The 15,070-nt window shown below is 33.3% G+C and overlaps 1 protein-coding gene across 1 annotated transcript in view; it reads right to left on the reverse strand.

Moving 5' to 3' along the window:
* The window catches only part of LOC114328983 (fasciclin-1), a 319,916-nt gene that overhangs the window by 213,608 nt on the left and 91,238 nt on the right, over nucleotides 1-15,070 (reverse strand). Inside the window, exon 2 of the mRNA XM_050658656.1 lies at nucleotides 14,336-14,523. Within this exon, the coding sequence (XP_050514613.1) occupies nucleotides 14,336-14,523 (188 nt within the window). The remainder of the gene's footprint in view (nucleotides 1-14,335; nucleotides 14,524-15,070) is intronic.

The raw sequence follows: 15,070 nt of genomic DNA on the forward strand, positions 1-15,070 counted from the left end.
GTTCATAGAGATTCTGACCAATACAAAGCTACAGAAATAAAAGTCGTCAAGTATTACGTCAGATGCCCTTCGTTGCTATGAAAAAATCAACATTCAATGACATTAATGGCAATTCATGTTTTACAGCTTGTCAAAGAGAACACCAGGAACAGGTTTAGCAAATATTTAGGCGAATATATCAATAAAATATTAAACTTAAAGATAAAACCCATAACTAAATTAAAATTCATGCTGACGTTTCAATTATTACTTTAATCATCGTCATAATAATAAGTTTCTTGAGCGGTTGCTTTAAAATAATTTTAAAGGAACAAACAATAATTAATGAAAACGTAAAAAATGACATTGACAATCATTGGGTTAAGTCAATAATTTCAAACACGCCATGTCTTGTTGCGTGTTTAAGGGTGGTTTCAAAAGAAATATGGATAATGCCTCCTTGATGCTGAGTTCCGTTGGAGAACTTGCATGACCAATGATTGAGAAGTCCTTACGATTAATAGGGTGGTCAGAATCAGTCATATGTTGGAATACCGCTGAATTTGGAACTGTTCTTGATCGTCTTCCTAAGTGAGGAGTGACACCTAAGTGTTCGCAATATCTGACATTAAAGTGACGTCGAGTCTTCCCGACGTACGTAGCTGCACAGCTACTACATTTGAATTGGTATATAATGTTAGATGCGAGATCACTAGGAATCATGTCTTTCACGTGAAAACGAGATCCTATCCTTTCTAAAGTCGTGAAAGCAAATCTTAATTCTATAGAGGGAAATGCTTTTTTAATTATTCTAAGGATGTTGCGTCGGATTTGTAAGCTGTGGTAACCAGTATATGGAAGTTTGATATAGATCTTTTCTTTGATTTCTTCTACTTTGCTGTTTGGTTGGAATTTGTTATTGAAAAAGCGTCTGATGTATCTTTCTAAGAAGTTCAACGAAAAACCATTTTTACTTAAGATCACCTTTATGTTTTCTAACTCTTCATGTAGGAATTGCCAGGTTGAACAGATAGTGAAAGCGCGGTGAACAAGTATATTGATTAAACTTGTTTTGTATTTGTTGGGAATGAAGCTATCTGCGTTTATATACTTCATTCTCAACAAATACATGTTAATATTAGTTAAACAAATAACTATAATTAGTTAAAAAACAATAAAATATTAGTTAAAATGATTTAAAAACAGTTTTATTCATGAAATAATCTTATCAAATTACACCCGAAGTCTTAAAAATTATGGATTTGTTTTGCCCTCGTGACACTTTTACATAATTGCACTCCCCTTCCGGTCGCGAAATTAAAAATGTCAAAGTGTCACTCGGAATACAAATCGATCATTTTAGAGCTCTCGTGTAATTACTACTGATAATTCGAATCTTGGTAAAGTAACAACACAATCTTAGATAAACCTTCCGTAATTGCCTGGGTTCTTCACTATTGGCTCCGGGCGTGATCATGGTGGGGATGGGTCCCGGACAATTGCCCGAAAACTGTTTCCCGAAAGACAAATCCCCGAAAGCAATTCCCCGAATGGACAATTCCCCTAATGGATAATTCCCCGAATGGACAATTCCCCAAATGGACAATTGCCCGAATAGACAATTGGCAGATAATAAACAATTGGCCGAAAAATATATTTAAATACTTATTGCTTTATATCAGTTATTACTGTTGGATTGTGTTCGACCTAGCTATCTCGTTAATTGATTTATTATAATATATATTTTTTATTCCATGTTTCCTTCACACTTTACTCAGGCTTAGGACTGGCAGCGTACCGCTGGCGTGTTTAGACCTTGGAATAAACATCCAATTTGTCATTTTTTTGAGATTTTTTATTTTTTTTAATTATTTTTACAGTTTATTTAATTTTTGGTTACTTTTTTAAAACATTTTATTTTTTGATTTTTTTTAGAGTTTATTTTAATTTTTATTGATTTTTTAAATTTATTTTGCCCATGATCTTTATATGCATTTCTTATATACTAATACGATAAATTATGTGCTATTCCCCACAAGAATTCGTAAGTGTTCGCAGGGTCGTAATTGTTTACCAGACTTGCAATCCGCTCTGCAAAATCTCTGTATTTTTTACGTGTAGGAGGCCTTCCAAGCCCTCCTTATACTGTTCAATTTGAAGTTCATATTTTAAGCTCTGCTCCAGCTGAATGCCTTTAATAAATCTCCAAATATTTGGATGATCTGCGGAAATCTGTTGCTCAAACCCTCGATGCAATCCTTCCATGGAATTGTGTGTTTTTGGCAAATTTTTTGGAACCCATCATAACAATTCCACAGATCATGTGAAAATAAGGGCAAACGATGTTCTCTACCTCTTTGTGGACGCCCGATCCAGGTATCTTCAAAATAATCAATTACTGACTGGGCTTCTGATGTCAACACATCTTGCCGCAAATCGTTTCAAATGCCTCCACTACGTCTGCAGTAGGAACGAATGTTAAGGCCGCCAATAATTGGAGCTTTAAAGCAAAATCTGAATCAGTTTCATATCTTCTTTTTAAACTGTCTGATTGGATTTTTCTAAAGAGACATTGACTGAAATGAAAAAAGCAACCACATGGAAACCACACAGAATATGGAATAAAAAATAGATATTATAATAATATATTAATTAAGGACATTGCTAGGCCGAACACAATCTAAGCAGTAATATAACTATTTAAATAGCACGTAAGTTACCGTATTAGTATATAGGAAATAAATATAAAGCAATAACTATTTAAATATATTTTTCGGTCAATCCCCTTTTCGGGCAATTGTTTATCTGCCAATTGTCTATTCGGGTAATTGTCCATTCGGGGAATTGTCCATTCGGCGAATTGTCCATTCGAGGAATTGTACATTCGGGGAATTGTCCATTCGGGGAATTGCTTTCAGGGATTTGTCTTTCGGGAAACTGTTTTCGGGCAATTGTCCTAGATCCGGTGGGGATACATTAAACGATGTCAGCGTGAGTAGCGGCGAAATATGACAATTTTGGCGATTCGTTGTAATGTCAATGTCTTTGTTTGTATAACATATTTTATCAAAAATGGTAAATAAATGTTGCGTATTTACCTAATTCTGCTATTAATAGCCAAAATACTAAGTGCAGTTTTTATAGATCTCCAATAATTACATATAATTTACAGAAAAAAATTTAAACTACGAGGAGTAAATTCAAAAGACAGATTCGCGCCCAATAATGTCATAAAAATCACGAGATTCACCTTGTAGGTCTGGATCCCACGTATGAAAAAAAAGTTGATTATTAGCAAGCTGAAAATTTGTTCATAGCTTAAGGGTGTCTAGTCGGATAAACTTTGATATATGGCAACACTGGAACAGGGGCAGTTTTAATTGTGGAACAGGTTAAAAATTTGGAACGGTCCGACCACGAAAACGGCACATTTATTTTGTCCGACAGAATAGACTTAAACTCTCCGAACAGAGATTAAACTCTCATGCAAAAATCAGACTGCTATTTATCACCTGTCATAATTCCTGTCATTTGACATATTCTACATGTTCCACTCATTAAAACGCACATTTGGTGAAAAATAGCAGTCTGATTTTTGCATGTGAGTTTAATCTCTGTTCGGAGAGTTCATGTCTGTTCTGTCGGACAAAATACATGTGCCATTTTCGTGGTGTGACCGTTCCAAATTTTTAACCTGTTCCACAATTAAAACTTCCCCTGTTCCAGTGTTCCCATATATCAAAGTGTGTCCGACTAGACACCCTTAAGCTATTAACAAATTTTCAGCTTGCTATTAATCAACTTTTTTTTTCATACGCGGGATCCAGACCTATTGTTTTTAGGTTGACCATGTCGGCCTTCGACGGTAATCAGTAGAGAGCGGAATATATGCAAAGTGCATAGAGATGCATATATTGCATATCTTCAGACAACAAACACAACATTGCATATTTAAGCTAAACACGATTTATTTTGCATATTTTAAAAATAAATTATATAAAAGTTTAAAATTTTCCTCTCTTAGTTGGAATTTTATAACTTCGATATGAACGAGCTCGTTATTCATCTATCTATCGCTCATTACTATCTATCTGGACTTTCCCATTACTACCTGAATTTAACAATTATGGGTGTTCCCAGAAAAATATTATTTTATTAGCGTAGCAAGTCGTAGGTACCTACCTGATTTTAAGGGTCTAATATTTATTTTGTCAGTTTCCGGCCAACATTTGTTTAAAGTAAACGTTTTATCGTATTTATTGTTTTTGAAGTGATTGGTATATATTAAATTTAAATATGTCTACCATTCAAAAAAGTTCTTGGATAAAGTGTTTTCCCGAGTTAAATCTAAGTAGAGACAAAGTATTTTGCAAGGCCTGTTCCAAAATCGTAAGTTACATTCATTTTCACATTTCATTTTTTAAATGAGGAACTGACAAACAAAAGCATCAGTGTGTAACTGAAAGTCAAGAACTTTTAAGTAACGTACAAATTGCTAAAGAACTTATGTTCACAAAAGTTAATTTTAGTTTTTTACCAGATCTAATAAAGTCATTAGATCAAAGGAATTTACAATTAAGTGATTCGGTTAATCTTGTTAACACTTTTTCTGCTCATTGTCAAAAAATTCCCGGAAATACAGGGATTACAATCAGACATAAATTAAAAAATGTTTTAGAAAAAAATGAGGGCTTCGATTGTTTGAGGAAAGTTGTACGTATTTTTGAAGGCAACTTTTCTGAAGATCTTACGACTTGGCAAATTAGTTTACTGCCTAAATTAAAATATTGTCCTATACATCAGTAGATGTAGAACGAACTTTTTCGTGATAGAAGGCAAAAGTTGCTAGTTGAAAATTTTGAAAAATATTTGATTATAAATTCATACTATAATTTAGATTCTTAATTTAATTATAATATCAGTTTTTGTGTGTCATTTCATTTGTTTTTATGTGAAAAATAAATATGTATTAAACATTAATGTAGGTTGAATTTTTTAAACATAAATGTTTATATTTAATATATTGTTTTATTTTTGAGTATTTTTAATATGCATTTGCATATTTAGACAAATTTAGAAAAAATACCTGCATATTTGTAGTAAAAGTAATGCATATATATGCGCATATTTTGGTAATGTTGTGTTGCATATATTCCGCTCTCTAGTAATCAATATCGGACAACTTATAAGACTAATAACAATAATAGGCCTGGATCCCGCTTACCAAAAAAAGTTGATTAATAGCAAGCTTTATTTATTTATTTAGCGTATGGACTTTCACAGTACGATAAATACACAAATATAATATATTATTCAAACACTAAAATATAATAGCCAGGGAGGTAGTGTCAAATTTGACCGGAGCATTTTAGCATGGCTGGTTTCTTATTATTTAGGTAGGTGCTCCAAAGCTTATTAACAAATGATGTGTCAGCTGGCCCAAAACCGGGGATTTTACTCAAGAAAAAGTAAAACATGAAAGTTGATGGACCAACGCTACAGCTTAAATGTCAAATAATTATATACGTTACTCAGAACATTTAATGGACTTGCTTACTTGGCGCCTACCTTTCACTCAGGAGATCGGGGTTCAAATCCTGGCGCGGAAAATTCTTTTTGTTTTTTAAAATGACATTTTATTTTGAAAAATATTTATTTTTCTAATACCACGTTTTTATTATTTATACGAGACAATATAAAAAAATCTGTATGTCTTTTATAGAATCGCAAACTATGCATTTTTGGTCATATTATGATTGATCTTAATAAGCAAATGTGTTGTACATGAACCCCTGAAGGTTCCTGAGTTGGTAAGACCAACAATCTAAGTGAAAAGGGAGATATTATTTGTTATTTTTTTGGACACACTGTTTTTTCTTAATTTTATATGTTGTAGAACCGAAAGATACAACCCTAAATTTTCACTTTTCTATCACCAACCCCCATGTTTTAATAGCAATCTAAATATTTCCCTATTCTCTATAATATATATATAAAATATAATATACAAAAAACAGTTTGTCTAAAAAGATAAAAAATGTCAGGAGGGGGGTGGGGTGGGGAGGCCAACCCCCCTTTTCACTTAGATTGGTCGTACTAACTCAGGAAGCTTCAGGGGTTCATGTACAGTAATTTTGCTTATTAAGGTGAATCATAATATTTATGATCAAATGTATATATTATGCTATTTCACAAGTTCTATGCATAATTCTATAAAAGACATACAGATTTTTTTATATTGTCTCGTATAAATAATAAAAACGTGGTATTATAAAAATAAATATTTTTCAAAATAAAATGTCAATTTAAAAAACAAAAAGAATTTTCCGCGCCAGGATTTGAACCCCGATCTCCTGAGTGAAAGGTAGGCGCCAAGTAAGCAAGTCCATTAAATGTTCTGAGTAACGTATATAAATATTTGACATTTAAGCTGTATCGTTGGTCCATCAACTTTCATGTTTACCTTTTCTTGACTAAAATCCCCGGTTTTGGGCCAGCTGACACATCATTTGTTAATAAGCTTTGGAGCACCTACCTAAATAATAAGAAACCAGCCATGCTAAAATGCTCCGGTCAAATTTGACACTACCTCCCTGGCTATAATGAATGAACCTAAATATTAATGCCCAATTTACATAGCCATTCAATTGCTTCTGGGGAGCATTCCACAAAGTCCTGGAGGTTTCCACGGTAGGCACGATTTAGGCAATCTGAAACACAATGACTTATGGTCTATCTAGGTGATCCGCAATCGCATTGTGGACTTTCCGCACGACCCCATTTGAACAGAGAATTAGCACATTTACCATGTCCGGTACGTATGCGATTAAGCCTCGCCCAGGTGGACCGGGGCAGACCCGATCCGATGAAACCCTGGGTTGGGGTGGATATCTAAATATAGTCTGCTGCTATTGTTGGCATCCATCTTGTGGAACATTGCCTTTGTATATTATAGGAATCACCAATTGTTCGGGCAGATCTGATTGGAGGATTTCTAGACCTCAGTCGCTGGTGCTCTTTTGAGATGTCTGGTATGTCTTGATGAATTGGTAATTGTATGTTGGCTACAATTTTGTGGTACTCTCTCACTAATGATGATGTACGGCGTAGATCTGGTGGAGCAATATTGCTCAAAGTAGGCAGCCATCTCACTGGGGTTGATTTTATTGTTCCAGTGATTATTCTCATGGTTTGATTAAGTTGGACATCGATTTTGTTTGTATGTGCACTATTTAGCTATACTGGTGCACAATATTCTGCCACTTAAAAAACCAAAGCTAGAGCAGAGGTCCGAAGAGTATCTGCAGAAGCACCCCAAGTTGTTCCAGCAAGTTTTGTTATTATTATTGTTTCTTGTTCTCAGTTTACCGGCTGCATTTGTAAGATGGCTTTTGAAGGTGAATGTTCTATCAAGTGTGATGCCTAGATATTTGGGGTTGTTGTTATGTTTGATAGCTGCATCATTTAGAGTTACATTGAGAGTATCGCCCGCAAGGTGATTCGACATGTGAAAGAGACAGGTTTCAGTCTTGCTTGTGTTAGGACGTAAGGGCCAGTTTTTACAGTAGTTACTTAGTGTAGTTAGCTCCTCGTTTAGAGCTCGTTCTCCAGCTTCCTTACTATTATCTTGGAAGCCAATGGCCACGTCGTCTGGATAAGCGAATTTTCTCGATTTTGTTTCAGGTATATCTGCCTTATAAAGGTTAAATAATAAAGGAGCTAGCACTGAGCCTTGAGGTAAGCCGTTGTTAAGTTTTCTAATGTTACTCCGTACATCATTTATACAGGGTGTTTCATTAATAATTGTCCATATAGTAACTGGAGAAAGCTTAGCACAAAATACGAAGAATTAACCTAAAACACTTAAATAAAATGTGGTTCCTTACTGAGTTACAGGGTGTTTTATATAAAAATTGGAAAATTATTTTTGCTCAGCATTTTAAAACTATTCGACGTATCCTTTTGATACTTGGCAAAAAGTGCGACCACTATACACCCTACTAAATTATGATAAACAAACGTTTATAGCTACTACCAGAGACGTACGACAGGGGATAGTGAATGGTTGACCCTTATCAAATTCTACGCCACTGGAGGAATTACTTTTTTAGTGCCATTCTTAGATTTTCCAATACTTTCTACGTAAATAATATACTCTTTATTGGTAACGATAAAGTCATTAGTTTTTGAGATATTTGAAGTTAAATATGAGACTGCACAGTTATTTTGTTTAATTTATGATATGATTCATATGATTAAAATTTAAAAAATATTTGTACCCAGTACTTTAAAACTATTTGGCGTATCCTTATCATACTTGGCAGAAAGTGTAGGTACTGTACACCCTGCTAAATTAAGATAAATAAACGTTTCTGGCTACTAGCAGAGGCGTACGACAGGGGATAGTGGCTGGTTGACCCTTCCCAAATTCTACACCACTGACGAAATTGCTATTTTAGTGTAATTTTTTGATTTTTCAATACTTTTTATGTAAATAATATACTCTTCATTCGTAACGATAAAATGATTAGTTTTCGAGATATTTGAAATTAAAAATGAAGCGACACAATACATTAATCAAAATAATCGTGTCGTTTCATTTTTAACTTCAAAGATCTCGAAAACTAATGACTTTATCGTTACGAATGAAGAGTATATTATTTTCATAGAAAGTATTGGAGAATCCAAAAATTGAACCAAAATAGCAATTTCGCCAGCGGCGTAGAATTTGGAAAGGGTCAACCATTCACTTTCCCCCGTCGTACGCCTCTGGTAATAGCCCGATACGTTTGTTTAACATAATTTAGTAGTTTGTACAGTAACTATACTTTCTGTCAAGTATGAAAAGGATACGTCGAATAGTATTAAAATGCTGAGCAAAAATAATTTTTAAATTTTTAGATTAAACACCCTGTAACTCAGTAAGGAACCACATTTTATTTAAGTGTTTTAGGTTAAATATTCGTATTTTGTGCTAAGGTTTCTCCAGTTACTATATGGACGATTATTAATGAAACACCCTGTATATACCTGAAACAGTCTGTTAAGTTATTAGATTGTTTATCAGCTGACAAGTTTTGAGACAGGGTATGATTTTCATCAACTTATAAATAAGGCCCTCCCTCCACACAGTGTCATAGGCAGCCGTAAGGTCTATAAATGTTATGGCGGATTTTTCACGTCTTTCAAAGCCAGCTTCGATGAATGTAGTTAGCACTTGGTCACAGCAGCTTCGTCCTCTTCTAAATCCAGCTTGCTCAATTGGTACAGCGTCCTCAATGATGTTACATATTTTATTATATAAGAGTCGTTCTAATAATTTATAACAGCAACTGAGTAAGGCGATAGGCCGGTAACTTCCAGACAGCTTGTTATCTTTGCCAGGCTTCTGGATTGCGATAATTTTTGTTCTTTTGTATTCTGTGGGTAGCATAGCTGTAGTCACAATGTCGCTAAAGAATTATTTGAGCCACTGTCGTGTTTTTGTACCGGTGTGGACTATAAACTCAGGATATATTCCATCGAAACCAGCTGCTTTTCCCGTTTTGGTTTGGTTAAGCGCTTCGTTTATTTCACCTAATGAGAAGGCACGTGAGTATTCTTATGTTGCGCGAGTATTTGCTTTACGTTGTTTAAGAGCTTTTTTTTATCGTCGATGTATGAGTTTTCTCAGATGGAGCTCGAGTATTCTCAATTACTCTATTGGCTATTTTATTTGGCTCAATTGTTGATTTGTTTAAGTGTTGTGCTCTGCTTGCTTCGCTCAGTTTGCGGATCAGTCCCCATGCCTTCCGACTGGAACGGGAGAAATCAATATGTTCTACGGTAGACTTCCATTTATTAAGTCTAGTTGAATACAGTGACCTAAGTAAGTTGTCACCAATTTCGGAATCTTCTGATTTCAAAAATTCGTCATTTTGGCTTTCTTCCGTCCAGCCTGGGATGTACTCCTTTCGGAAACCTCGGGGGATAGGTTTTTGGGGGATAGGTTTTTTGGCTATAGAGATAAGCATTAACCATTAATAGGAAGCTGAAAATTTGATAATAGCTTAACGGTGTCTAGTCGGACAAACTTTGATAAAGGGGAACACTAGAACAGAAGAAGTTTTAATTGTGGAACAGGTAACAGGTTTCGACCCTTTCATTAAACTCTCATGCAAAAAGCAGACTGCTATTACTAACCAACATGATTCCTGTAATTTGACATATTCTTCGTGTTTCACTCATTAAAATGCCCAGTTGGTGATAAACACCAGTCTGATTTTTGCATGAGAGTTTAATGAAATGGTAAAAAATTAATTGAAAGTTCTGTCCGACAAAATACATGGAACGTTTTCGTAGTCTGACGTTCCAACTTTTTAACCTGTTCCACAATTAATACTTCCCCTATTCCAGTGCTCCCATACATCAAAGTTTGTACGACTAGACACTGTTAAGCTATTCACAAATTTTCAGCTTGCTATTAGTCAACTTTTTTTTGGTATGCGGGATCCAGGTTTATAATAGGTCACTAAAGAATTCTAAAAACAAGAGTTTTCTGCCTCTACATCATTGTCAGAACAATAAGGTATCTTGTGAGATTTTTAAAGTTTATGGTTCAAAAAGCTATGAAAAATAACTGCTAACAATATAATTGCAATTATTTCATTGAACCGAACTTAACGGGAATTGTCGCTACGTGTATTACTGGCGCAATTTCATGAAAATTTCAATGCTATTACTACCAAAATCGATACCTCATTACGCTTAAATTATCCGTAAATAATTGCACTTTAAACATATCGCTACATAAAATCGCTATCATTGCTGACGTGTGCGCTTAGTTGGTAAATATCCAGGGTAGAGGGTTAGTGCAGTCGCTGAAGGTTTTCACCTCCGATTTCGTTGAACCTCCATAGATTTTTCACGAAAATTGGTCAGTATTTAGAAAATACGTTAAGAAATAAAGGTGACATAGTGCCAACTTGCGCTTTGTGCCTGGGGGTGGATGCCACCTCTTGTCGGTGGTGGAAATTATTTTAATAAAAATATCCCCAGAAATCGATAGAGTGACCAATTTTAAGTAAAATTTGTTATATAAGGTTATTCAAGTAAATTAATAGTTTTTGAGGTATGAAAGATAAAAGATTTTGATTTTTCGTGTAAATAATGCATGTTTTCAAGCGGTTTTTCATAAATAACTCATAAATGGAAAGTTCTTTCAAAATAGTTGTTATTACTGAAAATGAAGCTAATGAAAAATCCAATAAACTTGTTATTTGAAAAATCGTTTAGTATTAATTTAAAGTGAGTTCTAGGTAATTGAATGCGTATTGTTTTTCGATGAGTACTCAAATCTAAGTATTCAAACTTAAATAACAGAAAAACTGTTCATTGTGTTAAATATACATATTAAACATTTTTAAAGTACTCAGAAATACCTATCCAAAAAGCTGTGGAAAAAGTTGGTATCAGCAAAATTAAGAAAGTTATGATGAAAACAAGAGGACCCGTTCGAATTTTTTAGCAAAAAGTGAAAAATAAGGATTAACGTCATTTTCACAAAAATTAAAATTTATAGTAGCCCTACAAAAATTTCTTTATTTTAACAGAAGTAATGACCTTAAAAATTTTGACCGACTTAGAATGCCTATTTTTGAAAGCAAATTGTGATTTAAAAAAATCAGAATTTTCCAAATTTCCGTAAATTTCATTTTCAATTGATAATAACTCAAAAAATAATCGATACACGTAAAAAATGATATACAGTCGGAAAAATGAAAGAATACCCATGTGATCGTTCATGGGCATTCTTTCATTTTTCCGACTGTATAATATATGTAATGAAATTTTAGTTTTCTTTTTAGCAAAGGTTTTATTTTTCTTTTTATTTTTGTAAAAAATAACCGAGATGGAAACGTTTACAACCTAAATTTTACTGCGAGAACCATGTAACCGGGGCCCTTGAAACTTTTGTCTTTTAAAAAATAAGGAATTTAGAAAATTAAATTTAATACGATGTTATAGCTCTTGCAATTACCTTTGAAAAGATTGCCAGCTAAACCTGATATAATAAAAATTAAAGGAGTTATGGTTAAAAAACCCATATCATTTTTTTTTTCATTTTTGTAGCAGAGCTTTTGTATGTATACAGGGTGCGGGGAAGTCCAATTACTCGTTTGGCGTAAGAGATACGAAAAAATGTATTTAGGTAAGATTGGGGCGTAGATAGGATCAGAATTTTAAAAATATTTCCTAATATACAGGACCACCCGTATTGAAAGATACTGTGAAGATACGGTGAAACAAACTTATCTTTTTTTATAATGGAACACCTTGTATATTTTTTAATTTTTGTAATATCCTCGATGTTTTTTCTGGAAGTATAATGTTTTGTAATGTTATACCAAGTAGTTTAAAAGATAATTACGTTTTTTTATCAATTTCATAGCATTATTCACACCGTGTATAATTGTAGTGATTTGACATCAAAAAATCTATTTATGTCCAAATGATTTTTAATAAATATAGTCTACTATTGTTAAAAATTATTAATACATATAGCTAAATGTTTAATTTTAGTATAGAGGGTTGGTCGAAACTGAATGAGTATTTTCTGAATTTTCTCAAATAGACCACCCTGTATTTTAGCATTGCAATGAAATGCTATTTATGGTACTTTATTATTTCCTAAGTATTCCACATACGTTTTAACTGTTTTTATTTGTGAGTTATTGGTAATTCTTGCCCAAAATTAATTGCAACAACAATTACGTGAAATTTTATTAGGTTTTCCGCGAAAATATTTAATAAAAAATAATTTTTTTATGATTTTAAATTTAAGAGGTGGTTGCTAAAAGTATTGAAAAATTAATTAAAATCATCAATTATGCATAGGAATGTAAAAAACATATATTTTATTTGATTAAACAAGATTACGTACGCCAGAATGCTTAAATCTGCATTTTTACAATTTATTTCACCTTTAAAATGCAAAAATGCGCAAGTTAGCACCATATTACCTTTATTTATTGAGGTAGCATCTAACTACTCACCAAGTTTCATGAGAATAAATGGAGATTCAACGAAATCGAAGATGAAAGCCTTCGGTGACTAGACTTTCAGAAATATAAAAAATAATTTTAAAACAAGTGTGGATTTAACCCCTAAAATGCAAAATCGCAAGTTGACACCACATCACTTTTATTTCTTATGGTATCCTGTAACTACTTACCAATTTTGATGAGAATCAATGGAGGTTCAACGTAATCGGAGGTGAAAACCTGTGATATCTGCACTTTCAGGAATATAAAAAAAGATTTAAAGCAGCGGTGGATGTTACCCCTAAAAATTCAAAAGCGCAGCGAAATTCTTCGATGACTGCACTTTCAGAAATATAAAAAATAATTTTAAAGCAGAGGTAGATTTCACCGCTAAAATCCAAAAAGCACAAGTTGGCAGCGTATTACTTTTGTTTTTTGAGGTATCCTCTAAGGTATAAAATCGAGCTCTTGAACCGGAAGAATCGGTCTGCCAGAAGTTGTGTTTTCCTGATTTTTTATGTAAAAATATGTTGTTTTTTTCAATTCTTTTACCCTGTATATATTAATTTTTCAAAAAGGTATTATTGGCGTTTAAAAAGCGTAAAAATATTTTTTAGGAATTATTTTGAACTTTTTAGTTACGTTAATTACCATTTAATAAATACATAACTTATCTTCACATGTACCTATGTTCGGCAGATTTGTGCAAATATTATGTATAAAAATTATTGTGCATTTAATGGTAGAAGCATATAATTCGGACCCAATATACTACCCATATAAAAGTTCAAAGTTAGATATGAGGCCATCTCAGATTTTGCCTTTTACAAAAATGGCGGGCATTCAAAATGGCGACTATACATATGTGACTAATAGCACGATAACTTTTGAACGAACCAAATTTGGTATATAGGTTCTCTTTTTGATGTATAAGATCAAGGTCTTGAACCGGAACTGGCTTTCAGCTTGGTACTTTGACACTTTGTATGGGTTTAAAAACTGTCTATAAACCTGTGTTGTTTCACTTATGATAGCTTATACATGACTCAAGAATGCGCGTGTGTGTGTGCATGGCTTTTCTAAGCCCTCTTAAGTGGGTTTGAGCTTGGGGTAGTGCCTACACACAAAGTTAAACTAAATATAAAATGAATAAGAATAAAAATTTATGGTATTAATAATTACTAATTAAAATATAAATAAAATTAAATGTGGAGGGAGGGAACACTATGTTTAACCAATAGTTTGTTTTGTCATAAACAATATTAATTGCTACACCTCATCCACATCCATATCCACCCCTTACATATATATCCGGTCCATGAATATACGCTTACCTGTGATAAATCTTTCACGGAGCTTTGGATGTTTGACTGGCTAACCAAAATCCTGGCGTTGTTTACGTATATATCATTGTGGTAGCTTCCGGATATGTGAGTAATCCAGATTGGAGGACTTCCTGATAGTTCCGTAGGCAGGGATGTATAGGAGCTGCCAAGCTGGTCCGTTGTTTTCGGTATACTAACTGCAATAACAAAAAAACAAATCAATAAATGGGCAAATACGTTATTGATTTTTATATATAAAAATAGCGTGGCACTTGGAAGTGCCGACAGGAGTGAATCTTCCAGCGCGTTATAACTATATGCATGTAGGTTAATGAAATATTTTTTACCTATATTTTATACGAAATTGATTCGATTTGATTTTGTTTTTTTTTTAGAAAAACTGAACAAATCAATCCCAAAGGGTTAAACCTGCTCCGAACCCAGTCAATAATACATATAAAATTCCAGATCTCCACTTAGTTTTACCACAGAAACATGTGCAGCACTACATTTTTTGGCAAAATTAAACAAATCTATACCTATAGAGTTGAAAACACCCCGAACCCAATCAATAATAGAAAATTCTGAATCTATTTTTATTTTTATCATAAACAAATATGTATATCTACATTTTTCGGAAAAACTGAACAAATCAATCCTTATAGGGCTGAAACTACCAAGACGCAACTGAAAAATAGAAAATTCGGAATACATAATTAGTTTTGTATAAAACATGTGCCGCAC

This window comes from Diabrotica virgifera, chromosome 8 (genome assembly GCF_917563875.1).
Source record: "Diabrotica virgifera virgifera chromosome 8, PGI_DIABVI_V3a".
NCBI classification, from domain to species: Eukaryota; Metazoa; Arthropoda; class Insecta; order Coleoptera; family Chrysomelidae; genus Diabrotica; species Diabrotica virgifera.